At 40.2% G+C, this 27,991-nt stretch overlaps 1 protein-coding gene across 4 annotated transcripts in view; it reads right to left on the bottom strand.

Moving 5' to 3' along the window:
* The window catches only part of tns1b (tensin 1b), a 185,431-nt gene that overhangs the window by 48,098 nt on the left and 109,342 nt on the right, over window positions 1-27,991 (bottom strand). For all 4 annotated transcript variants that reach the window (XM_066685865.1, XM_066685867.1, XM_066685866.1 and 1 more), the window contains 10 exons: window positions 20,654-20,695; window positions 13,432-13,481; window positions 9,558-9,729; window positions 9,418-9,468; window positions 8,927-9,049; window positions 7,174-7,238; window positions 5,885-5,968; window positions 3,712-3,824; window positions 2,792-2,852; window positions 995-1,070 (listed from right to left, as the gene is read on the bottom strand). In XM_066685865.1, coding sequence (XP_066541962.1) covers window positions 995-1,070; window positions 2,792-2,852; window positions 3,712-3,824; window positions 5,885-5,968; window positions 7,174-7,238; window positions 8,927-9,049; window positions 9,418-9,468; window positions 9,558-9,729; window positions 13,432-13,481; window positions 20,654-20,695 — 837 coding nt within the window. The remainder of the gene's footprint in view (window positions 1-994; window positions 1,071-2,791; window positions 2,853-3,711; window positions 3,825-5,884; window positions 5,969-7,173; window positions 7,239-8,926; window positions 9,050-9,417; window positions 9,469-9,557; window positions 9,730-13,431; window positions 13,482-20,653; window positions 20,696-27,991) is intronic.

The raw sequence follows: 27,991 nt of genomic DNA, 5'->3' as shown, positions 1-27,991 counted from the left end.
AGAGTTTATTCATTCCTTAGAGGAAAAAAGTAAACATTTCATTTCTCTCTGAAAAAAAAAAATAGAATCCCCAGTGCAGACATGCAGAAAAACAGCAGACCAAAAAATAGACAACAAAGAACGTGAAGGTAAACTCAATTTGAAGTCAGTCTAGACTGAGTTTAATGGAAGAAACATCCATCAATCCCCCGCTCTGAAGTGAGTGGAAAGCTGACAGTGAATTACTAGATTTCCTCTGCTTTTCTCCAAAGCTGGGGCTGTGTACCCTTCAATTCCTCCAGGGAAGCTCTCATTGGGGTTTTTTAGGACTTAAGGCCTTTTCCATATTGATTTACAGCATTCTTTAAAAGTAATATCAGTATGCTCTGGCCCACCTTCAACTTAGAGCGCTTTCTAAATACTTGCTGCTTCTTTTCTGCTTGCTAAGGACAGACTAAGATGAGCTCATCGAACAGATGGATGGCCCTCTGCAAGTATTACATTAGCACTTTTGACAAAGCACTCACTTCCCTGGCGTCCACCTCAAAAAGCTTTCCGCAGTTTGATGCAAATAAATCTGTGTTGGCAGACTGTGAATGTAGCTGATCCACATGAACCCTCATTTCTTCTGGGGTGTTTTTTGAAGGAGAGCCTGACTGACGCCCCCTTTGACATTCTATTTTACAACTTTTGTATGACGCTCTAATGAATCCCAATAAATGATGGAAGGACTTGCGCCAAGAATTCTTTCCTTCACATATAATGGTCATATTTCACATATGACCCACAGTCTCAATACGAGTTCTACATGGTAAATTGGAATTCAATCTTGAACTAGGTGACTGAATAAAGTACATTTGTGCAAAATAAGCCAAGTTATCAGTGTCACTTGGTGATATCAGTTGGAATTTCAATAAGGCTGTAAGGAATTTTACATTCATACAATGCACATGTATTACATAACTGAGAAATGCAGAAGAATTAAATAGTAAAAGATAATTATGCATGTCTTTACCAGAATATCTCCTTTCAGAAGCAAGCCAGGCTCAATGGTGATGCAGATGCTAGTCTGACTGTCGCCTTGGACATTACTATGAATCATGGAAAGAGAAACACACATTATGCACAGCATATCCCAAAAAAACACACTCCATCACAACTGTGCAAGATGATGTCAGGTTTAGTTTCCCACTATCATTAGATTATGTGGATCTCAGGCCTATTTTAATCCTTAGTAATCTGAGATGGTTGAAGGACTTTTTCAGTCTTTTTTAAGTGCTATAGTCTGCACATCAAGTGATTTGGAATCAGCAAAGTACACCTGACATATATTTAGTTTAAAATCCAATCAGCCATTAGATGCAACTTATTCGTTTCTCAGAAACGAACCAACAAAAGAAGATAATATATGCCTGAGTTTGTTTGGATTTGTGGGATGTAGAACATTAAGACTGAACACTGGAAGCAATGAAATATAATAGTGTACATTCTTTTTTAAAGAAATTTGTCAAATAAATATATAGTATTACTCATTTGGAAATTGTTGTAAGAAAATAATAAGATTATTCAGTTTATTTCTGACATATTTATAACTGTTTTAAGAAATTTAATCTACAGAAAGTAATTAAAGTAATTTTATCTACAGTCTTATTACATTGGCAAAAGCAAAATTTCCAAATGAGTAATACAGGAGGTCCTCGGGTTACGTCAGTCCCATGTTACGATGTTTCGTGGTTACGACACATCTCCCATTTACTGTATAAAGCCTTGTTTCGACTTAAGTGGTTTTGCGTCGTAAACGTCGTAATGCAAATTTTGTGTGCGCAGCGGAAGAATACACGGTTACGCGGCTCGGGACCGAAGAGGACCCCAGTCGCATTGTACGCCATTTTAGCTTGCTGCTACATCGTTCTCTCTCACGTGTGTACGTATGTTCCGACTTACACCGAAAATCGGTTTACGACGCGACGTAGGAATGGATCAACGTTCAAGTCAAGGACCCCCTGTACTAGATTTTTAGAATAGATTTAAGTACATTTCACTTGCTTAGATCTAATTTTTGCAGTGAAAATGGCATAAAAACTGAAAAAAAAAAACTTTTCCACATTGTATTATATAATACATAAACAATACTAAATACCTCACATTCTGAATGAAAATGAAAGCCTTACAGGTGAAAATAATACAGTTTAGATCTCTCAGTGAAAGCTTGGCATGTGAACTAACAAAACCCATCTGGCCACAGCCACATCATCTTTAAGCAGGTCTTTTTAAACTGCACCTAATATACAACTTCATAAATACTGTTTTGAAACTGAGCCACCCTCAGGACAGAAATGCACAGTATTAAGTTGTTGCCATTAAGCCAATAAAGCTGTAATGGGTCCAGTGGCACCCCAAATGTTCTGCAGTTGGCAGGCCAACTAAAAATATCTCATGTAAATCCAAACAAGTGTATAATCTCACTGATCCGGCCCTTCCCTTCCTCTCTTCCTTTGGTAGATACATGGGGCTTACACACAGCACTGTGTAATGCAACTGAAGCTGGATCACCTTACTGTAACACTAGCACTAATATTACACCTTACACATCTGCTGTCTGAAAGCACAATATGTAAGTGCACGTGTGTGGGAGACATATTGTTGTCCCTCTATGTGTATGTATGTGTACATATAAGGTTCTTAAGCTCTTCTACATCATATGGGAGGAACCATGGAGCAAAGAACGGCTTATGATTGGTGTTTTGGAGGCTGGGCATAGTGCCAGCATGAGTGAGTGAGGGAAGACATTAAAAATAAGGCTGGTTCTTACTAGATCCCAGATGTGTATACTGGCTGCATAGCCTGGTAGATCTTGAGGAAAGGGCGGCAACCTGAGAGAGAGAGAGAGAGAGAGAGAGAGAACAAGGCCTTAGTGTAGCTGGGGGAACAGAAAGAGGGGTGGTCTATATGCATGACTGCTATCCCCTAAAAGTAATGCACCTGGTTAGAGAATAAAGTCGCACTGTTCTACAGCTTTTTTCTCCAAACACACATACACAGACCAATCATCACATCTTGTGAACTCATCTATTGTACATCGACGTCATGCTAACATCATGACATTAAGGAAACAGACTGCCATCTCTCTCCTGTGTGGTCTTCCAAATATAAGGCTTGTAAATTTGCAGGGGGGTGGGAGAGGGGGTGCCCCTACAAGCCTGAGGGAAATCTCTTTAAACCTGTGTCCAGCACCTGCATCAGCCAAGGGAAAGTGCTGAGGAAGGGGTGGAGCTTAGGATTGTTGGTAACAACATTTGCAGAAATGTTTTCTCACTCCATGTCTTGAACATTTCCTTTTGTTTGGAATATAATTTAATTGTGAAAATTTTATCTGAGTTTATCTGAGCCTGAGTTTTCTGTGTGGTACCATGTTCTCTAACAAATATATATGTTGCACACAAGCTCATTCAGAGCACAGACTGAACTAATAAGAGCTTAATATTGTTTGATTTAATCTGAGATATGAGAGACTGTAGTTAAAAATGAACCCATTATTTACAAATTAAAAATGTGATTCAAAAGAACTTAAACATACTGATTTTAGAGTATCTCTAGAAAATCTCATACAATGTGAAATACAAACAATATTTTATATGTTTTGTGTTTTACAAGCTGTTATTATAACTCTGTCTTTTTAGTTAAATCCATATACTATTTAGTTCTCACCAACACAGACCAAGCATCGCTTACCTCCTTTAGCCTCAAAGTTAGGGATTCCGTGCATGATGACGTGATGGAGAAAGAGGGGCTTGTTGTTAATCTTAATGTGACCCGAAAGCAGCCCACTGAAATACTGCACATACCTGGAACAAATACACAATATAATACACACAAACTATTAGAAGAAGAGGTCACAGATGTAGAAAAGAATGGAACCTGAACTGAGAGTTTCTGCAGACAGATACACAGCTTTTCCTAGTTTCCCCAATAGGGGACTAAGTATGGACATGAGTAATGATGTCTTACAGGCTTCATTAATACCAGCTGGTGAAGCTCCCTGCTGTCTGTATAATAATGGCTATATATCAGACTATATGCATTGTTAAATTCCATTACGAGTGATAAGAACCTTTTTACAAGAGGACACTTGAACAAAAGCTCTTTCCTCTGCTTCCAAAAAACTCAGAGAAGAGCTTTGGGCACTTCAGTTTTCATAAACAGGAAAAAGCTTTTTCCTACTTTAGCACTGAAGCATCACCCTGGGACAGAATGAGGGTCTTTGGCTGGAGTCTGGAGGCTTGCTTTCCCATGCAGGGCAATAGCAGGGAGGCTGTTTCATGGGATCTAAGCTCATAGATAAGAGAGAAGCAGGGAGGGATAAACTATGATGTTGTTTTTGAACAGTGGGGGGCTTCGACTGCTCTATGTGAGAGACGTAAAAGAAAATAGACAGTCAAAATTAAACTATTCTCATATTAATGTAATGATGGGGTTTAGCCAACATATAACAGGTGCCGGAAGTCAGGTTTCTTTTTTTTTTTTTTCAGCAAAGCATCTCATTGAACTTGTAACTCTCACTCACATTTAGCAGGCCACAACTTTTCCACAAGGAGGCACCATTAGCAATTTTATTAAGCTAATGTCAGCCACACCGTGGCTTTGAGTGTGATTCTTTAGATTTTCAACCAATTAACGTAACTTAAAATGTGCAACACTAAAATGGGGGTGTCTTTGGGTAGATTTGCATTAATCACACATAATTTTGCGTAATGGAAAACACGGCTCCTTGTGCAGACAAGTACAGGAGTGAGTTTTTGGACTCGAGATATGGGCATTTGGCACATTAGCATTACACATGCCTCCCATAATAACTGCAGACTAGTGGACAACCACTTGTGGCTAATTATAGGCCAGTCAGGAAATAACAGCACAGAGAGCCCAGAACTCAATCACAGTTGCTCAAATGACTCTTAAGGATACAAACACTGAAAGAATCAAACAAATCCATAACAAACAAAGACACCAGGCATGCAGTTATGAGGATTTGAGTGTTTGAGAAACACAGGCTAAGTGTGACAGGCTACATTAGGAAAGCATGGAAGTGTTCTGAGTTAGGATTTGCAGAACATTCAACAGCATCAGAAGTGTATTAATTTTATTATATTTTCTTTTTGATAATTCATATCCAATAGAAAGTGACATACTGTGTAATAATATAAGAGTCAACAGTGCAATTTCAACTGATACATTGGGATCTCCTCTTTCTCACTTGGGACCCTCAAATGAGTGGAGTACCATCCGATTTTTGAAATGTGATGCAGTAACCATCTACGTCATGACTCTAGTCACACACTGAGATATAATAATTGGTTATGTTTGAAAACAATTTAGCTAAGAAACAACTCAGTGTACACACTCATTCTGAACCTGAACACGGCAAGTATGGGGAGACTGAATGAATGAATGATTGAAAATGTAATGGAAATGCTGGGTTAGCTGAAACAGTGCCCGACTCCATTGCGTAGTTTTCAATGCTTAATAAATGCAGTGGACTGTATCAATGACACTGTGTGTCTTTATCAGAGTTCTACACTTTTTTATTAAAGCTATGAGGCCAGTAAAGCTAACAAGAACAAGTTTTTGCATCCCAAGAATTACCACCATTCAGCATTTGCAAACAGCTTTTAAGGCAATGATGAAGTCATCCACGCATTGGTTGCATTCCAGATCTAAAAAATGTACATATGGATTTGGATTTAACATCAACATGGATTTAAAATGTAATAAAATCTACAAATTGGTTCTAAAATCAATTACAGAATGCTGGTATCTGTGTTACCAGTGAGGTAGCACAGGTCAGACTCATTCAGGCCAGAGTAGGAGAGGTATGCAGGGGGCAGGCAGGAAATGGAGTGAAGCTGACCTTTTCTGGGACGGTTGGCCCACAGGAAGCACTTTGTCTTCATAAAACCTCTTCATGGCAAATCTGTCCAGAGCCTGATCAGCACTACAGACCAAACAAACACTCAATCAGACTCATGTCTTAAAGACACATGTTTCTGTGACATTCTCTTGTAAACACACACAGGACAAATCCAGTGCCTGTGTTCACACTGTTAAATTAAATACAGTTTCAACAACAAAGTTGCAATGTTTTTATCAACACTTAATTCAAGTCCCAAGACCAATGATCTCCTGGTGTGTGTGTGTGTGGTTGTTTCTTAAGCCCCTATGTGTGCTCTTATGTTGAACACTGTGTGTCTTGTGATCAAGGATTATTGAATTTTCTTCTTCAGAACTCAACATTTTCTTAATCCATAAAAAGTGACAGTTATCACTGGTGATAAGTAAAGAATGTAATATAATATCAAAGAACATTCAATTATTTCTAATTGGAAAATGCTGAGAAATATTGTGAAGTGCAGATTGTAGACTTTGATGATTTACCAGATCTCTGATGGTAAGAAACTGATATTTTATTTAGGATTTAAATTTAATGAAAATGTACTGTTATGCAGTCAGGCTTGTTTTACATTTACAAATTACAGCTACAAATCATTTACAATCTTGCCATGTTGTCCTCACTTTTTTGATTTTGAAACAATGTAGACTAAAATCAGAGTGTACCACACGCCAATTATATGTAAATGTAACTAATCCAATTATGCTCATGAATATAAAGGGGTTCTTTCTGTGATGCCATGGATGAACCTTAAGAAACCCTCCTGTGATATATGTGAAGAACCTTATAGAAGTTTAAGGAACCTCTACATAAATACATAAATTCATAGTTCCAAAAAGAACCTGACACGACACACTAGATGCTGACACAGAATTTCAGGCTAAAAATATATGTTTGCCTGTATTCAGAGAAATGATGCTTTTTCTGACTGAAAACAGTTAAAATCATTATTTGTGGTAATGGATTCTGCTGTGGAGGTACATCAACCTACAGTAAAGTAGACGGAAAAACTTTGAACCAACAGCAACATGGATGGGGATATTGAAACCTACAAACTCCACCCCTGGTCTGACTGCGTACATCCTAGACTAAAAAACTTTGCATGTGTATTTATCCTTAGTGCCTCCTTGAACTGTCTAGTGCATAGGTAAATTCATTGGTTTTTATCGCATCATTAAATAACTTAAATAATTAATTCGTTATTGCATAATAAACATTGTACTAGAGAAAATTTACAGGACATTCCTCACCTAGCTGAAATGTTGCTGTAATGCATATATGCAGCCACAACGACCCCTGTTCTCCCACGATTTCCCTGCAAGAGAGAGAGAGAGAGAGAGAGAGAGAGAGAGAGAGAGACATTGATTAAACCATTAAAGCAGATGAGAGGTATGGGGCCATGAAATTAAATTATTGCATTAGACAGCAAGCGGTTATAGTCCAGTGAGCAGCATGTAAGGCTTGCAAAAAAAAACATGAAAAACAGAATCTTGCTGAAGAAGATCAGCACCAATTAGAGTCTCTGGGCCAGGATTTATGGTGTGTTCATGTGTGAATGGTGTGTATACTCGTGTAGTGGTGTATAGACTGCAGCAGCTTTCTCAGTGACTGCATAGTTCCAGCAGCTAGTCATCTGCTCAAGTTTCCACTGCTGTACAGAGGAGCACAATTCACCATGGTAACACTGTGTTTATGGTCTCCTGTTTAAAATACTTGTGTGTTTTTCTTTAAGGAATACATGTGGACTAGCGCTAATCCCAGCTCTCAGGTTCAGATGGTATTTAATGCAAGTGCTGAAGAGGAATGGCCATGAAAGGAAGCTCTGTAAGGCTTCATCTTCTAGTTCTGTTTTTATGGCTCAGGAACAGACACTCAATTAAACTAACCGACTCTAGGATGACATTCACTGTACTGTATACAGGGATATTGTATACTGTGTAAACACACATTTTTATACCACTAAAGAAATATTTGGGCAGACTCTATATTATTAATTAATTAATTCATTCATTCATTCATTATCTGTAACCCTTATCCAGTTCAGGGTCGCGGTGGGTCCAGAGCCTACCTGGAATCATTGGGCACAAGGAACGCACCCTGGAGGGTACATAATCTCTATTAACTCTGTTAAACTTTGCCATGGAATAAACAATATGCAGTCACAGACTTCCTAAAACACTGATATTTAATGCCTACTCCTACAAAGTACCGTAGAAAAAGAGTTTTGCTGCTTTCATGTTTTGCACAGTTTGGAAATACCAGCTGATTTTTAAATGATTGTAATGCAAACATTAAAGGAATCCAAATTTTCATGACCATGGTGACATTTCTCGCTCGGTCAGGAAGTAGGATGAGCCGTGGCTTGGGCAGATAAGCCTCTTGCCCAACATGGGATTATTATCCCACCATTCACCTCTCCATTTGTAATTCCTGCCATCAGACTCTAAACCCAACCGCAGGCTCAAAAACAAGGGAGGGAGATTTTACAGCCTGGGTTCACACACTTTTCTCATCGCTAGATCATTTATCTGTGGTGAGGAGCAATGTAATTAAACCATCTCAGAGGAACACAGAGGAAGGAGCTCAAAGCATTGTTCGAGAAAACCATCCCAGTTCTGTTCGAGACCCCAGAAGGTCAAGCGCAGGTTCTCTAAACTACAGGGAGCAGCAAGAATATTTCCCTCTCATAACACCCCCTCAGATGACCTTCCTTATACAGCACAAACAGTGTGGTGAGTGTAGAGCTACTGGAGAGCAACTTCATCTGTGTAATACTTTCATCCACAACCATCTCTGCACATATAAACCAGCAGCGTATGAAAGGGGAGAGAACAGCAAGACAACGCCATCTACTGACAACATGCTGAGGACTCAGCTTTCCTCAGTAATGCTATAAATACAGGAGACATGCCTCTTTAAATGAAAGCTATTATCAAACACTTTCTTTGAACCTGACAAATACTGGGAGCTGATGAAAGCTTCTGTATTTCTTGAAACTATTACCTTGTTGTGCAGGACCACAACATTATGGCTGTCTGCACTCATCCAAGTGTCCATGGCTTTACATATGCTGCATATCTTATCCAACGCCGGAGCATGATGGTCTGGCCAGCCAAAGTCCAGCACCTACAACAAAACCAGGAGTACATGTGTAAATATCCATCCACTTTTTATAGAAACACTTGTCCTTTACTTCCTTCAAAATATGTCCCATCTGTATTACTGTATTACATTTTATGCATTTCTAAAGACCAATGGTTTTCATGCTGATAATTGCTTGTAATATAACACATGTTGATTACACGTCAGTGTAACTGCAAGGTTAACAGTGTTCCACCGTGCAAAAACATCCAGCCAAGTGTGGATCTGTTCAGTCAGAAATTGACCAAGGAAGAAGGGCTGGAGGATGAACTGCACTGTCTAACATTTCCACAAAAACATATTTGGTAAAAAAGTGAGTGTATATAATCAGTAAATAAACTGACACTACTTACTTTGGGATTCAAACTGGAGATATCATATCGTTTTTCACTCAGATTGAAGAGCTAAAAGAACACAGTCATTAGTCAACTTTAGGATATAATTTTACACCACAGAATTATACCAGTGAGTCAGTAAGTGAATAAACCCTCACCAGGTAGTTGTCTCCGTGTTTGGAGCGGAGCATGGTGGCCACCTCTTTGAGGTTTGAACTGTAATTCTGCTCCTCCACGCTGCTGGGGAAGGACACAGAGATGATCCTCTCTGTGATATAAACAAGGTCCACTTCATAGTTCTCCTCCATTGACTGAATCAGACTGACACTCCTGTAGAACGGGGAGAAGGAAAGAGAAGAAAAGAGAAGTAAAAAGGTTGAGTCTGATTGAAACACTGCTACATTTCTGTTCCCAAAGGTATCATATATATTTTAACCTTAAAGGCATAGCTGAGCGGTCCACATGGATTTATAAAGATGTACAGCTGCATAAATCCAGGATTTAGGAATGAGTGTATGACATGAAGGTAGTGCATATGCAAACTCTCAGTGTAAAATCTCTCAGGACAAAATAAAAGGTACATAACTGTCACTAGGGTGGTACCCCCTAAGGTACTGTTCACTACATTCCACTGCTGGATATATTCCATCAATTGAATATATTGCAAAGTATATTAGAGGGTACCATTAACCACAAACAACAAAACACCTAAATATATTCTCCCCCTGGAAATGCTAATGCACCTTAAAATTTGTGGTACACAACCTGACCATAAAAGTACAGTCTGCGCTGTTCAGGTTACAAACTTCTGCACAACATAAAACTATCAGAAATCCTCTGACACATCCATGTCTCATACAGAGCATCAATGAACGTATCTTTAAATATTCCAAGGTTTGCCTCTTGTTTGCTTTAGCAGCTGCACATTTCTCATCATTTCACCCATTAAAATCAAGCAGAGTTTTGCAATTTTCACTGTGTCCACATCATTAAATCAAACGCACGATTTCTGACTCAGAAATGTCAGCAAGACACAGTACATTAAACTAATTTTGGCTTGAACCAAAATAATAATAAAATAAATATATAAAGCGATGAAGGATTCATCATGGAGATAAACAAGCAAGATATGAAAATGTCCCACATTCCATGCATGCAGCTGAGCGGACCAAACCAAACAACTCGGTCACTTCTGAGGAATGAGGCAGTAGAAGATAGAACAGTAATCTCGCCCCCCCATCGCTAACCACCTCCCTTTTCCATGCAAAACAACGAGCAAAATCAGGTGACGATCCAAACGAACCGCGGCTCTGACCTGTGTGGATAGAAGACGTGTTTGAGGGCTCATATGACCATTAACGTAGTAGTTCAGCCAAAATTCAAACACATAAAAATGCAGGCAAAATTCCAACTTTCAGGATAATTTTTGTCTGTTGTGGACTTTCCTTACTTTTATAGACTATGACACATCATAAGCCTCTATTCCAGAGCAGTCTAATGGATACAACTTTTCTTTACTGATCTGCATTTTAGCACTTAAGAGCACTATGACAAATTCCAGATGTTTTGATAATAAACATGGTACACAACTGCCACAATGAAAAATCATAGTCTTATACAATATACAGTCTTGTAATGCTTTGCATTTAACGTGGGATAGGTTTAATCTTCTTGTCAGTATATTTAAGATGTAAGGCAGCATGTCTTTGTGGAGTGTGGTGTGTTCTCTCTGTGTCTGCGTGGGTTTCCTCCGGGTGACTGTCTGTGAGGAGTGTGGTGTGTTCTCCCTGTGTCTGTGTGGGTTTCCTCTGGGTGACTGTCTGTGAGGAGTGTGGTGTGTTCTCCCTGTGTCTGCGTGGGTTTCCTTCGGGTGACTGTCTGTGAGGAGTGTGGTGTGTTCTCCCTGTGTCTGCGTGGGTTTCCTCCGGGTGACTGTCTGTGAGGACTGTGGTGTGTTCTCCCTGTGTCTGTGTGGGTTTTCTCTGGGTGACTGTCTGTGAGGAGTGTGGTGTGTTCTCCCTGTGTCTGCGTGGGTTTCCTCCGGGTGACTGTCTGTGAGGAGTGTGGTGTGTTCTCCCTGTGTCTGTGTGGGTTTTCTCTGGGTGACTGTCTGTGAGGAGATTGGTGTGTTCTCCCTGTGTCTGCGTGGGTTTCCTCCGGGTGCTCTGCTTTCCTCCCACAGTCCAAAAACCCACTTTGGTAGGTGGATTGGTGACTGAAAAGTGTCTGTAGGTGTGAGTGTGTGAGTGAATGTGTGTGTTGCCCTGTGAAGGACTGGCACTCCCTCCAGGGTGTGTTCCCGCTTTGCGCCCAATGATCCCAGGTAGGCTCTAGACCCACCGTGACCCTGAACTGGATAAGCGCTTACAGATAATGAATGAATGAATGAATGAATGAATGAATGTAAGGCAGCATGTTTGTATTTGTCTTCAGTAAACATCCAGCTGGACCCTTACGATGCCTGCTGACCAGATGAAGAAAGACTTTATCATTTCTGAAACCAGTGTAGGGAATGAGTGGCAATGTCAACTAGTCCATGTAAATACTATTACATGCTTCTGCTCTCTCACAGATGATCTACTGCTGATCCATATATAGATGTTTTGGGATGCTCCCAGGGAAATGCTGTGCTCAGGAGAAGTATCAGTGAGTCTCTCCATAGCCCTGGTTTGCCCACAAGCCCTCCTAAAAAAACTGTATTGCATCACTGATCCGATTAAAACAAACACATTCACAGGACACATGCTTTTGACTTCAACAATAAACAATGCCTTTAGAATACAGATCTGCTGGGAGTGAAAATGATTGTCTCTATATAAAATAAACAGGCTTACAACGGGAGGGTGGGCATAATTGTGGTGGAGATAAAGAAAAAAATATATAGTGTACTCTATCATATGTCCATCTTTCATCCTGATCTTCCAGATCTGATGATATGATATATTCTAAGATATAAAATAGGTGCTATATGACATATGGGAATAGCTGATCTCCATCTACTGAACAATCTATTGATCCAGGAGTCATGGTAACAAGGCCCTTCTCCTGCTGCCGAGTAAATGTGCCCTGCCACAATGTGTAAAACACACCACAGGAACTGGAGAATAAAAGGCAGCTTTCATCTTTTAGTTCTGCTCCTCTTTGTGGTCTATACTCTTTATTTTATATAGACATTTTTTTATAGACTCACAAGGCCTACAAGATGGTTTCCTCATTGAGGATTTAAAAACAAATCAGCTGTCTTACTACAAAACGAAGGACACTGATCCTCTGAGCAAGAAAATAAAGATCACAGTGTCCCTTCTTTTTTTTTTCTCTCTCTAAGGAGAGATGACTCTGCTAAGATGCCGTGTTCAAAGTCAGGAACAAAAGCTTTTCATTTTGGAAACTAGTCAGTCATGTTAAACATTGAAATTGTTTAGATACCACATACTCGAGCAGAATAGCAACCCACTTCAAAAACTGTTTGGGAAACGTGAATTCTCTTCATAATTCCGACACACACAGTTTACCCATGGAGCTGTACACATTTCCTCTGTTTACTTTATGCTGTAAATTGGATGAAGGAATGCTGTCCTCCTCTTGCTTACTGGGCACACTTGACACAGGCTGGGGACAGTTGACAAACCAGCTGACATGGCCAGCGGAGCCTGTGTTACAATGTTTTAACATTTTGTGATTAAGTGAACGACAAACACGCTACTGAATTTCCCTCCTGAAACGTCATTAGACACAAAAGTTGCAAGGAAAAGTGACTTTTTAATTCACTAAAGAGTGTACAGTGAAAATCAGCTGATTCGCAAACTTTTGACAGCTAGTGCACATTCCTGGGTCTCAGGGTCGTATTACTGACTGTATACGGCTGAACGTTATGGCTAAGACAAATATCCTCTGTATGTCATCATTATGCAAAGCATGCACAATCAAACCGTCAGTATTCATTTAACTGCTGCTATGAATAGCCACATCGGCAGGCTGTGACTGGCCATTAACACACTGACGGACCAGGGTGGACAGCTGAGAAGTTCCTACCTTGATGGTCTTCGGCGTGAATCCATGCTCTTGGAAGATTTTGTTGAGCCCTGAAAGCACACAAAACAAAGCACTTGATGAGCATTTTAATACTATTAAAAAAGGGAAATAGGAAGATCATTTGGGACGTCTTCAAGTCCTCATTTTGTTTTTAAATCATAACATTTAAAGGCCAAGCAGATATTCTCTCATTTTCATTCAACTATCTTTCCCACGCTCACACAAACACTGACGTAAACACTACCACAAATATTTACAAAGGTCTTTCAAACCCTTGCTCAGTCCAACTGTGACTGGGGTTAAAGCCAGGTTACACAGGCTATATTTTAAATCAAACTGCTGCAAAGAGATAAAGCATGCACCTAAAATATGTGCCTAATTTGATACCCCAAAGATACAGCTCACAAACAAGAAGTTGCGTACCTCCCTCTTGCGTCAGTAACATTTATGATACATCTGAGAAACCTTTAGACTAGATGCAGGAACGTTGGGGATTTGATACTTTTCAGCCACATGGACATAACTGAGGTCAGGTACAGATGCAGGGTGATTAGATCTGGATCAACAACAGAAATCCAACTAATCCTAAAAAAAACTATAATATACCGCTATTGTCACCTGCATGAGAACCACAGAAAAAAAATAAATAAATAATCCCCGGCAAGACAATGTGTGCCTAAAACTAAAGAACAACAAAAATCCCATGACTGTCCAAAAAACCCCCCCAAAAAACACATATCTCCAAAGAAGGCAAAATATTCTAAACTTTTAATGGAAGTTAATGTAAAAAGAGCTTATTTAAAGTGATTGTGTTGGTCCTCTCTAGATGAGCTACATATAAAACATAAAGAGCAGCTGATTTTTTACAGCAATGTGGAAAACTAAAACTTGCCATAAATGGAAATGCATGTTTTTCTTGGACAGTCACAATTTCTTCATCACTTTTCATCAGCTCCGATTAACTTCAGCACTAAAGGTTACTGCAGCACTCTTCTTTTCATTAATGCTCACAAAGTCTGTTTGTTTTGACAGTTCCTCTGAAAGACCTTCATGCTTCACATGAATCAATTTGCTGCAGTAAATTAAAGACAGTCAAAACATGGCGCAGTTACACTTGTGTTTCTCTAAACTCTTTACAAAAGCTCAGAAGTTGAACTTTAGGCCTGATGAAGACCAACCAAGAAGAGAGAAGTGAATGGAGTAGTTGGAAGGTGTCTTGCGTGCAGCTTGTTAAAACGGGAGAAGTGGAAAAGCACTTAGAGTGAGTCAGATGAAACCCCGAAGCAAGAGTGGCCTCCATTCAGCATCTAAATGACATGCTAGAGTATGACCAGCAAGACCAAAAGGGAACAATGCTTACAAAGAAAACCCAGAATCGAGCATTATAATTACACACAGCACTCAGGACTATTCTAGAAACTGCACACAGGGTGGGTATTGCTCCACATGTCACAAGATTGTTCTGGTTATGATAAACATCTGATTACGAAACACCGTTGTCCATGTGATTTAAAGTATCTTTATATACATTGTCAGGAATTTGAATTTTTGAAAATCCCTTCGGAATCTTGGTTCCTCAAGGTTTCTTCCTCTTGGTCTGATGGAGTTTTTCCTGGTCATTTTCCTGCTCAAATAAGGCTTGGACCCGAACTCTTGAAAGCTGCTTGTGATGACATTTGATGTGAAGGGCGCTATATAAACAAAACTGAACTGAACAGAACTGAAGAGAGTCATTTAAGCATAGTTTTACTGGAGCTGCACATTCCTAGCATTTAAAAAAAATCACTGTGAACATTGAGACCCTGGGAAAACACAAACTACATAAAAAATACATCATTTCATAGAGCGGGATCGTCCGAGTCACTCAGCTCCCGAGTAGTATGTTAAAACACATCAGAGCTATACACCCCCCCCCCACACACTGCCCTTTCTGACAAACACTACCTTTCCAAGAGAGCACCCTCTCCACCACCACCACCCTTATGACTCGTGTGGAGGCCTCTGCAGCCCCCCGAGCCACACAGCACCAGGCTCCAAAAAACGCCTGGCCTTCCCCCTTAATCAGCCCACAATTACGACCCCCAGAAGGGCAGCCATGAGAGAGTGGGGGGGTCCCAGCCGGCCCTGATCAAAACCAGCTGGAGAGGCTGCTTACGAGCAGGCCTGACAAATTAACCATCAGAGAGAAAAATGAGGGTTGGGGGTGCTCAGAAAAGCGGGAGAGAGTTTCACAGTTACACAAAGAAGTACAGAATGTCACAGAGAGAGACATTCAATCTTTAATAGTTATTAGACTTGAAATGCATTGTTTGGGAGAGGGAACCATTATTTTATGATCTACTCTAAGTCTAGGAGAAAAGCTTTAAAGTGTGTACAACCTTTAGAAAGTTTTTAAATCTTCATATTCAAAAATCACCCATTGCAAGATTCTCCAGGGAACTAAAGCATTTCCTCTCGATTGCTTCAAAGGGCCCTTTATCTGTGTATCAATGCTGTGCACTATGTAAGGAGGAGGAAACTAGCCCATATGTAAGTAAAGCAGGGAGTGAAAGAGAAAGAAAGAAAGTAATAAAAATAGATGCAAAGTGAAAGGAAGGTGGTCGTGTGGGGGGCTGCAGAGGCAAGGGGTCCAGGAAGCCTACCTTCAGCAGGTAGCCAGTGCTCCAGCGCCAGGCGCTACGAAGCGACGAGAGGCGCCTCCGCAAAGATCCACCAGAACTCATGGCTGTAAAAGAACGCTTCCTTTCACCCTCCATTCTCCTCCTGCTCACCGTCCCACACCCAACAAAATCCTCTATTTCAGTTCTGCGCCTTTCTCAGGATGTCACATGCCGGGCCAAGAGCTACACCACACCACAGCTTGCCTTCTTTCCCTTCTTGCCTTCTACTCTCACTCTCTATTTCCCTTGTTTTCTCCCTCCCTCATTTGCACTCTCCTTCTCCCGCCTTTCCGACCTCCTCCCTCTTTCTTGCTCTCCCTTACTCACTCTTACTTTGCACCATCTCTCTCTCTCTCTCTCTCTCTCTCTCTCTCTCTCTCTCTCTCTCTCTCCTCCCTCTTGCCTGCACAGTGTGTTTGGTTGCCACCCACGTGTGTTTGGGTCTGTTTCCCTCTCCAACCCATACACACACATGCTCACTGGCTGGGTCACACACTCAGCAGCTGACTCCACGCTGCAGCTTCAAGGAAACAATTATTGAATCTTCATCTTTAAACTATCTTATGACCCAAGGAGAACCAAGAATATTCTAATATGAGAAGAACGTGTTTTCATGCTTTCCACAGGAACTTTTTGTAGAATTTCAAAGTGGAAAAATTAGCGTCAGCTACGTTTTCGAGAGAGAGACTAGGTCCAAGAACACACATTGAGTGTTTTGTTACCACACAAACACTTCACCCACCAATGCCACTCCGTAGCAATTACCCATTGTAAGGGTAATCTTATTGCATTTGAACAGCTTTCGGAAAAACCGTCATTGTGGTGGCATTTTTGCTCTCAATGTGGTGGTACCCTCCAGGGCACATATTCTGTACCTTTACATAGGGAATGCAATTGTACCATGTTCAATAATAACTGTAGATTTACAAAATTATTACAATATTGTGTTGATTTCATACACCCCATTTCATCTCCAGGACTTCTAATATGTTGCTTTATTTTACAGTTCCATAACAAAAAATAAATACACCCCTCAACTTCTGGAGAAAAGAATGTAATGTACCTTTAGGGAACACAACTGGACCCCACTGTGGTACCATTAAAGGTTAAAGCCTTTAGTGACAAGAATGTACTTTCAAATAAGTCATTTTGGAACATGTTCTTAGTTTAACCTCAAACATATCTGGATATAGAAGCTTAAAATGTGTGAAGCATGTAGGCATTTCAGCCATAAAGTTAAATGCTGCAAAACGACCTCTTAGTTTTTACACTCAAACCCAGCAGCTCTGCTGTGTCTGATCCACCCATATGAGCGCAAAACTTGTCAATGTCACTGCAGTGCTGAGAATAATCAGCTGCTCAAATAATAGCTGCTCTGTGGTGGTCCTGTTGGTGTCTTGAAAAGAACAGGATGAAAGGAGATAGATGAACTAGAGTTTGTAATTGCAGAAGTTCACCTCTATGGAAATCAGAGCTGATAAAACAGAGAAGGAGTAGAGAAACTTGTATTTGATGCAAATATTTTGTGCTGTTAAACAATTAAAAGGAGGAACATTTTCATGAGGCGACAGGTGACAGGACAGTTCTCCTGAAAACACCATGTAAAAGCCATATGCTGAGCCATACTCAACTCTTTCAAGGCTGCTGGGAAAGCATCTTGAGTGGCTCTTATAAAACTCCATCAAGACAAACAGGGTATTTTGAACAGTCTAAAATATATTTAGAAATGTTTATGTGTGTTTACAAAGAATTGCCCAGCACAACGTGTCCATGTAAGCCTTTTCTTTTCTCTGTCATATCAAAAACCTAAAGTCATAAGCAGCTTTATCTCTGAATCGAAGTGACCCTGAGAACAGAGGACAAACCACACATTTAGATCATATGATGATTCTTAAGACCTTATGAAATGAAGCATAAAAAAAACAACGGAGGACGTCAGTAGAACCACACGGTAATGTCCATGACAGAGCCTAGAGCAGTGTTTGGTGCAAATGTGCCAGAACACCCAGCTGAAGGTTTAATACCACTCACTAAAGCCACTCGCTATCCCAGATATGTCTTAACACTGTAGCACAACTACCCACACACACTGTCAATGCCAGATTAAAGCCTATACCCTCTTTTAGGTGGCAGTACCATGCCAAGCATAATGAAACATGATGAATGAAAAGCTGAATATATTCCGATTCCTCAAAGAACTCTGAGTTTTAAAAAGCTTTTGGTTTTGGAAGAAGAAGAGTGAGGAAAGTGTGTAGTAATCTGAGTGAAATAAGTCAATCCGAGGAGCAGGGCTAAACCACTGGTATGCCACACTCAGAGCTGCTTGATTAAACCTCGCTGATCTGGAAGGTTCTGTGCAGAAAATCTCATCCACACAAACATGTGCCACAAGGTTTGAACAGGGCAGATGGGGGTCAGGCAGGGCTTCATTTCTCTTTATTACACCCACAGGATGTACAGCTGGGAAATTATGCTTCCACTTATAAGATTATGAAACGCCACATCAATTACAGGCACAGAATCACATACACACGTATGCGATCAGTACACAGATAGTACTGAAGAATAATCACATTAACTATTGATGAAGACTCTCTTCTAATTTTTTAATATAGATTTATATTCAAAGATTAGCTTGGTCCCTCTGAAAATGACCAGCTATGTACAATGCTTTTTTTTTCCTCGTTAAACTCAGGCTGCCTCAAAGCCTTAAGCTATAAGCCCCAATTTGTAATGTGATACTTCCTTTCTCAAACACACAACGAACCAGCCCTAAACCAGAGGATTTGTCATATAGAAACTGTCCTGTTGAGCATTCAGTGCATTTAGTTTTACAGAAAAGAGAATGCAGTGCTGAGTGAAAATAAAACACAGATGTTCAGTGGCAAACCCATGTAAAGGCTATATGATGAAAAACACTACAGTTCAGCTGTAGCAACATAACAGCAGGATTAACATACGGCACTAATAGTCAATGGCAGAGTACGAGGAACTAGGAAGAAAAGCTCAACTCGGAGTTCTTAAAGAGGGGCCAGACAGCCTGTTGGACTCTATAGACTGGATATAGTTATCTCAGAGTAACTCTAAATCTTTAATTTTACCTCTAAATCTCAGCAAAAATGTTAAAATAAAATATTGGTATATGGTTTGTTATATAAAATTATTTTACAAAATAAAATATGATCATTTTGATTAGTAAAATCCTACTCTTCACGGACACTACAGTCATTAACTCCTGCTCAGGTCCAATGGTCAAATCTAGATTTTGTTTGATCTCACTGGTCAGCAGTTAGCTTTTTAACTTATTTCAGCTCTTTTTTGTTTTTTTTGTTAATCACCCTTTAGTCTTAAAACAGCTATGTTCCCCTTTGCCATTGTCCTGATACTTTGCTGGCAGGCACATTAAATTAACTCACATATAAAGTGCTATCCTTTGCTATGCTTTGAAAGTGCTATGCTTTGATTCTCTATGTCATAACAGATGTTTATGATTATGGTAACCATCAGACTAAGAAACACTATCTTATATTTGGTTAAAATTACATCATATTATTTTTGCAGTTGTTAGCAAAGAGAAATGTAACAGCATCTATCTATATACACACACACACTACTAAGTGACAAGCTCAGTTGTTATTACTATGTTATGACTATTAAAAAACTAAAGAAAATACTTATGCATTCTTGTGAATGCTATTCCTGTCCAGCTCTGTTTTGACAATTGTCTTATTTCTAATACCCATACCTTATTTTGGGTTCATATGTATATTTGCATATTTTGTTTTATGGTTCATCACAATATAATGACATCCCAATGAGAGAGATCTGCAAAATATGTCATCCAACTTGATAAAAGCTCTTTATGACTTTTAAATTTACTGAAAAAAGTATGTGTAGATGCTTATGTTATGTTTATGACACACTTATGCAGGTGACATAACTGCCTTAAAGTATATCTTACACTAATATAAAATGTTTTACTGGGTTTTTTTTTTGTATGTTTGTTTTTTTAAGGAACACTGAGCATATGATTCAGAGGCTAGACCGTTTTGCTGTGATACTGAACTCTCAAGTGCAGTAACATTGATACCACTCTCACATGTGTAACTGTCCATTATAAAGTCTGAAGTTCATTTGGATGAATGCAAAGTCCACACACTTAGTCATCCACAGCTGTGGGTGGGCTGCTACGCAGACAGAGTTTAAAGGAGGAGGAGTTACAGGCCTGTACCATTTCCCTCCGTCTGCTTTACTCTTAGGGGGTGTTTTCACTGGCCTTCGCCGGCCCATGCTATGTCCATCACACACTCTGAGAGGTTGAGTTTAGCTAAAGTAACCAATAATTTGGGACTGCAATAGGTTTAGACTGCTGAAGTTAAAAACATGACCACCACATAGCAACAGTGGCTGCATCGCAGAGAAATATTTACACACTGAATGAGTAACATCATTATATTTGGAGTAATATTAACTTCATGGAAATATCACGTATGGTACTTCACGAGTGGAATGATATAAGAAACCACATTTCCACACATCAACAGTGCTGTAAAAATGCTTACCGTCGTCTCTACATGCTTCAGTGGGATATCGTTGCTAGGAGCCTGAGAGAGAGAAAGAGAGAGAGCAAGAGTCAGGGGACTGAAGAAACCAACAGGCAAATGGATGAAAAAGCCTGCAGGTTGTTCCCTGTTCCAGAAACTTGTCCCAGCAATGCTCCACCTCATTACCCTCCAAGAGAACTCATATTCATAACCATACCCATACTGTCACAATAGCCATTTTTTGTGATCAATACATTGTCCCAGATAATTGCGATAAACTACATTGTAATCATTTTAAGGCCATTTTATGCCACTGATATGAAGATAACATAACAGCATGATAACGCAATTATACCCCTTTAAAAAAGTAATGAGCAAGGTCAGCAAGGACAAATCATAGTTATGTCTAGTAATAAAACAAATATGACATGAACAAGAAGTCTTATTCTGTGAAAAGTACAGATCCAATTTCATGCACATGTTTAAAATCAGCACAAAAAATAAAGATCTGACAACCCAGATAAATCATTTTGCAATTATGTATCTATGTAGTTACAGTTTTAGCATAACGCTAGCACAACATAATTAGATATTTGGGGGTTACTAAAACTCATTTGAGAAATACAGTCATTCACATTAACAACAAGATCTACATAAATTAGTGCATATACAACAAAAGATAAGAGTCAGGATATCTGTAAAATAGTTCTATGATATTAGCTTAGTTATTTTATAATCACTAAGTGAGATTCCTAAGCTATAAGTACTTGGAGAAGAATAACAGAAACAGTGCTGTAAAATGAAGAATATCTTGGCATTTCTATACTTTGGGAACTTAAGTGTTAGGGTTGGGGTTAGAAGCTTAAATCAGGTTTTTCATTCTGGGTAGGTATCCTAAATTCTTGTGCACATTTTGTACGCATCATATGTGGGGGAAACTACAATCTGTGCATATCATGAGTCCTGAGATCTTTCTTGTAGTCAATTTGCTGAGAAAAACCGAACATAAAATATAGAAATGGATCACTGGTTTTCACTACATGTCCATTTCAATATCAAAGAATGTAAATGATTACAGGAAAATACTCTTGAACCACAGAACTATGAATGGATTAATGCCACAGAGACTGCACTATACAGTCAGACTTTTTCAAACTGCTTCAAAGTCTTTGAGGAAAAAACAAAAGCCTGCACAGGTTTGCACCAGGAGAGCGCGGAATATGTTGAGCAAGGCTGAAGTGACCATGTCGTGCAGCCTGGGAGCCTGATGCCCTGCCCTGTAAGATCTTCATCCCAACACGTTGGAGAACAGCAGACAGACAGGGGCAGGGTTCATTGCGTAAACAAGCTAGGCTAAATATTTGGACAAGGCAGCATAGCTTCAGCATTAGTTCAAGAGCAAAAGAGTCTGCCCAGTACCTCAACAGCACCATATACAGAAGTGCAATCTAGAACTCAAGAGAAAAGAGAAAGCCCAGAGCAAAGTGTTTATTTATGGGGAGACCGGCCCCCTGGAATCCATGATGTCATAGGCCAGCATGACTCTGGCCCATCTCTCTACGCTTGCATAACAGTGATGCCCACACAAGAGAACCGTGCCAGTTCAGCAGATCCAAACCAAGACATGTTGAGCAACTACGGCTTACAGTATGTCCCACTCTCATACTTTCATGTTGGTTAAATCTGCATAAACTACCGTTGAACTTCCAGGGACGGAGGCAGGAGGAGAACAAAGTGGAAAACTTATCAAAAAGGGGTGAACTACATCCAGGAAATCATTAATGGATAAACTATTGTGACATGAATTTTAAGAAAATCCACAACAGCTTTTGTTCAGACAAAACCTCAGCCTTCTGGGGGCCGCATGGTCGCTGATGTAATGTGAATCATCAAATCTCTCTTTTCCACAAGAGGCCCTGCACGTCTGTCTCAATTCCTGAGAAAACTGCTCTCTTTCAAAACACTAGGACTGTGTTTCTGAGAGCATGAAAAGCTAGGGGGAAATTATAGCCTAACCGTAGTGTGCTAACCCCCTCCAAAAACGGCCTCCCTGAGTTCAGGCACAACCACAAACCAGACAGAATCCGCCCCAACATCAGCTACCACAAACGTTTGGCAGCACTGCCCCTTACCCCCCTGAGGTACACATTTTGACCATTGAGCTTCTTTTTATGGCCATTCAGTATGACCACCAAAGTCTTTATGAGCATTAGGATAGCCGCTGGCCATTAAGACCACTCAGCCACAGCACATTGACATCATACCATTAATTGGCAGGAAAATAAGTGAATGAGAATCCTACTGTTGGCAAAATGAAGCAAAAAATGAACCGGGCCTGAATCTGGTTTAACTCCCCTATCCCTTGTTTTAACCAGGCTAAATGCTGCACTGGCTTCTCTGCAACATATGATGTTTAGTCTCAGGCAGACTCTCTTGGAATAATGAAAAGACGTGTCCAACATACAATTCAACGTTCACCAGTAAAAGAGTGTGGATCTGAATATAGACCAGATTGCAAAGCTTTCTTCTTCTGAAACTAGCTGATTACCCTGGCAGCCAACCTTTAGTTCAGAGGGAGGACCTGAAGCGTGGGCTGGCTGAAGTGAGGTGTGAGTTCATGATGTTAATGATGCTGCTGGGAGTCATCCTCCACCCTTGTCTCTCACAGTTTCAGTGTTCTACCGCTAAACTCGCTTCACACTGGCAACATATTACGAACTGCATTGCTTCTCCACCCCTACAAATTTTGGCAGTTCATCTCTATCCCACTGTCAACAGCCTTCTCAATTTTACTCTCGTTTTCTCTACTAAGCTTTTCCAATGTTCTGCTATAAATCCACTAAATATCTTACTCTCTAATGGTCATTCAGCTCCTTAAAACAACGCCCTTCATTATGAAAATCATGGCCTCACATAATGGTTGTGGCATTTTTGAACAACGCTGAGATCAGCACCCATAAAAAAACAGTAAGGACATGTAGAATTTGGGACTACGCACATTAGGGAATGGTGTAGAAATGTAGCCCTGTGTCACTGTGGAGCATCTCTTTTTACTGGTTCAAGAGTTACCTGGGTACAACTAGTTACTATTCTCACCAGATGCTTGTGGTCAACCGACAACATTAACTGTCCCTCTGCAGCAATCTTTTCCATTCTGCTGTTGCACAATGAATGTCTGGCTGCTTGTTGCAACTCTGACCTCTTCCATGCTGCATTTTCACCTTTACTACAGTTCCTGCAATTCAGCAGAAACAACAGCTGAAGCTATGGGACCCAAGCTGGGAGGTGCATGTGGTGCCTTGGTGTCTCAGAACAAACACAAACAAACAAGCAAAATAGCTGCTGCCACACTTAATAAGGAGCTGCACATTGAGCTAGGTTATTAACTCCCTTTTGTGTCACATGAGCGTCCCATTCATTTTATTGATTCTAAGAACTTAAATTATGTCCACTTCGGCATGCTTAAGAAGATGAAAAAAAAAGAAAAGGTACAGGGAGTTTCCTAGAGGGAAGGTACAGAAATAGCAAACAGAGCCTCCTTTAAAATGGCCCAACACTAAAAATAAAACCAAGTGGTGCTCATTTGAAAACCATGAGAGAGTGTCTTAGCACATTCAGCTGAAACATAAACTGGCAGAACAGCAACCATTTGTTTTAATGAACTTCTACAACAAGCCAAGTGCCTCTGTCTTATTTAGGAGTTGTTTTTGGTTTATGTTGTGGCACTTGAGGAAGGCCAATATTTAATGAAAATATTACAATCATTACAAGATCACTTAACTGCAATTACGCTGGCAATAATACTATAACAGGTGGTAATAATAAACATGCACAACAGTATTAGAAAGCTTTTGGTCTGTATAAACTTTACTAAACACTAAGGTGCAGAATTCAGACAAAAAACTAATAAAGGATGTAAATATTTGCTTCAGATGTACAGTGTTCATATAGAGTTTCCCTAAATTACGCTTCATGATAAACAGCAGAACAGATGATAACATTGTGCAACTCGGTTGGCATTACTGATCTGGTCATCTTAGTCTTGGGCAGAGAGTGAAACACTGGGTGTGTGCTGGTTGTCTTCTGGCCTCCACGTCCTCCCCTCCCAATGTGGCCTCAAGCCTCTTCTCAAGAGACACTAAATATACCATCCTTGTTTGCTTCACTCTGTCTGAGCGCTCTGAGGCTTCCTGTGTCCTGTTGTCTGTTTGGATCATACTGTTCTTAGGATTCATTGTTTATTTATGATAATTATATTGAAGTGTAGTGGTTCTTGTAATTGATATAATCATGTTATATGTATCTGTTGTCTTTGTCTTTTCTTTATTGTTTCTTTCCCATGAGAACACAGCAGTCACAGTTGAATGCAATCAAACCTTCACAGCAATGTTCCAAAGCTCATTTAGTGGTCATTAATTCAAAAAAGCTGCAGCTGTCCTTAATATTGTTCATTCATTCATTCACTCTCTGTAACCCTTATCCAGTTCAGGGTCGCGGAGTGTCCGGATCCGACACGGAATTACTGGGCACAATGCGGGAATGCACGCTGGAGTGGGTGCCAGTCCTTCGCAATGTGACACTCTCTCACACATTCACTCACACGGTGTGTCCTACGGACACTTTGAGTTGCAAATCCACCTACCGATGTATTTTTATTTTTATTTTTTTTGACCATGGTAGGAAACCGGAGCACCCGGAGGAAACCCACATTGACATGGAGAGAACACACCAAAATCCTCACAGAGAGTCACTCGGAGCAGGACTTGAACCCACAACCCCAGGGAGCTGTGTGACTTGGACACTACCTGCTGCACCGGCCCGTAATATTTAGTAAAAATACAAAAGTAGTTAAAAAGAGCTAAATAATTAATTAATTATTTCATACCCTGTAGCCATTTCATCCTGATCAGAACCGTGCTGGCTTTGGAGCATACCTGAAATCATATGGAGTAAGGCAGGAACGCACCCTGGAGATACACTTACTCAGACACCCACACCTGTTTTCATTTTCACACCAACAATCCACCTACCAACATGAACCCAGAGGAAACTCTCACAGAAACAGGGAGAGCACAACACACTCATCAGAGACCGTGACCTGAAGTGAAGATCAAACCCAGGACCCCAGAAACATGGAGGTGTGTGGCAGCAATAGTGTTCAGAATGTGAAGTAAAGATGAAATATGGTGCTGTATACTATACTATTGCTTTATACTTCCTTCTATGCAGGAGTTGTGTAGTCATTTTTATGCTTTAATGGTGATTTTAAACCACACAGGCACTATTCCATGTTCTTTCTCTATAAATACAAATGAATACAGAACCTCTGGCTATTCACTATAAAACACTCCTTTGAGGTTACTGAAAAAAAGTAAGAAACTGAAGCTATCTGAAAGGATTTTACACGTATTGCAGTTAAGTTAAGATTTATGTCGCAATGAAAATTCTTCTGAACACGGCATTCCACTAAAGTGCCCATGCGCTTTACTGTACACGTCTGACTAACGGCTGGAAAAAATTGGCTGTTCCATTTCCAGAGTGAGTAGACATTTACTCACACAGACCCAGACTGGATTCAAAACCCTTTTCAGAGCCCATCAGATCTGGGTAGGTCTCCAGAGGCGTACTACCAAAAAAATTCACACAGAGGTGGGTGATATTCAATATTACTGTACACACTCCACATCGTCTGCTGCCTCCTACTGGTGAGAAAACAAACAGCTTGTCCTTTACAGTGTGCCAGAAAAGCTTATCAGAGAACAGTGCATCATCACCCAAAAAAAGCCTCCTAATCATTCAGAAGACAGGATTATCTTCAGTGAGCAAAGTGTGTATAGGAGCTGTATGAGAAAGCACACAGCTGCCTGGCCTTGAGAGAGCGAATTTCCTGTAAAAGTGTCCCACAAGAACACCTAAAAAGGGCATGTTATTCAGCCCATCTACCCCAATGGAGAGCGATCTCCACAAGGCACGATCTGGAACAGTGCTATGAAGAAGCAGGTTCAATAAGAGCAATGTATCTTAAAGCATTTCATGTGTGTTAATAATTAGGTGCATGTTTTTCAAGATAGGAAGTTAGTCAAGTTTACAGAATCAGGAATACAGGATATATATTATATGCACAACTTACAATGCCAGGACAACATTAGAGTAAGGAAAAGTTGTTTCAGTGTCACACAAAGAAAAAGAAAAAAATGTAGTGTTTTCATTTCAGTGTTAGAAATTGGTTGCATATTTGGTGGCACTCTCCAATTACAAGCAAAGGCTTAGTTTGATTTCCTCCTGTGTCTCAAAAACTATTTTTCTTATGGTAGTGTCCCAGGTCTTGCAAGATGCGTTTTCTCGGTTTATTTGAATTATTTTTAGGCAAATGTATTTCCACTAAAAAGTAGAACTTGTACTTAATGGCTGTTTTGATTGTAATAGAATTGGAAATGTACAAACACTCACACATACACGTTCAGACACAGAGTGTATACGTCAGCAACAGGTGCTCAGCTGTCATGTTCACACAGGCCTCCTGCATCTCCCTCATAAAACACAGCAGAGGCAGAAAAGTGTAAACAGCAGCATGACCGAGGGTTTGGGTGGAGCTCTCTGGTGATAATGAGCTAATGGGGGAATGGGGAGAGATCCCCTAAAGAACTCTGTCCTCCAGCTGAACTATCTGCTGCTGTGAGAACCAGTGGACACAAGCACGTGCCCTTTGACCCTGTTTTGATTCTCCAGAAAGAAGCTAGAGCTAGACGACATGCTGGACCATTAGGTACTGCCTTTCCTCCCTTACTGTTACATAATCAGCCGATGTGATGGTGTGTGTGGAGAGAGAGGGGTTCTCTGTATGGTCTTTGAGCTCAGAGTAAAAACACACTCAGTGGTGGACCTGCAGAGAGTCACGGTGGCCTGCTTACTGTCCCCCTGCAAGTGGAATGTGCTTTACCTCACTTCGGGCCTATTAAGGGCAAACAAAACACTCCGAAGAATCAGTAACAAAGCAGAGATTAAACAAGCATGCTTGTGTGTGCAATATGAGAGAGAGAGAGAGAGAGAGAGAGAGAGAGAGAGAGAGTGAGAGAAGAGTAAGAAAGAAAGAAAGAAAGAAGAAAGAAAGAAAGAAAGAAAGAAAGAAAAGAAAGAAAGAAGAGAGAGAGAGAGAGAGAGAGAGAGAGAAAGAAAAGAAGAAAGAAAGAGAGGAGAGAGGAGAGAAGAGAAGAAAGAGAGAGAGAGAGAGAGAGTGAGAGAGAGAGTGAGAGAGAAAGAAGAAAGAGAGAGAGAGAGAGAGAGAGAGGAGAGAGAGAGAAACACAATTTAAAACCATGGTTTACTAGAACTCCCTGATTAATCTGATAGAGTGTG

This window comes from Hoplias malabaricus, chromosome 12 (assembly GCF_029633855.1).
Source record: "Hoplias malabaricus isolate fHopMal1 chromosome 12, fHopMal1.hap1, whole genome shotgun sequence".
NCBI lineage: Eukaryota > Metazoa > Chordata > Actinopteri > Characiformes > Erythrinidae > Hoplias > Hoplias malabaricus.
The sequence above is the reverse complement of the archived record's forward strand: the minus strand, read 5'-3'. Positions and strand labels throughout refer to the sequence as shown.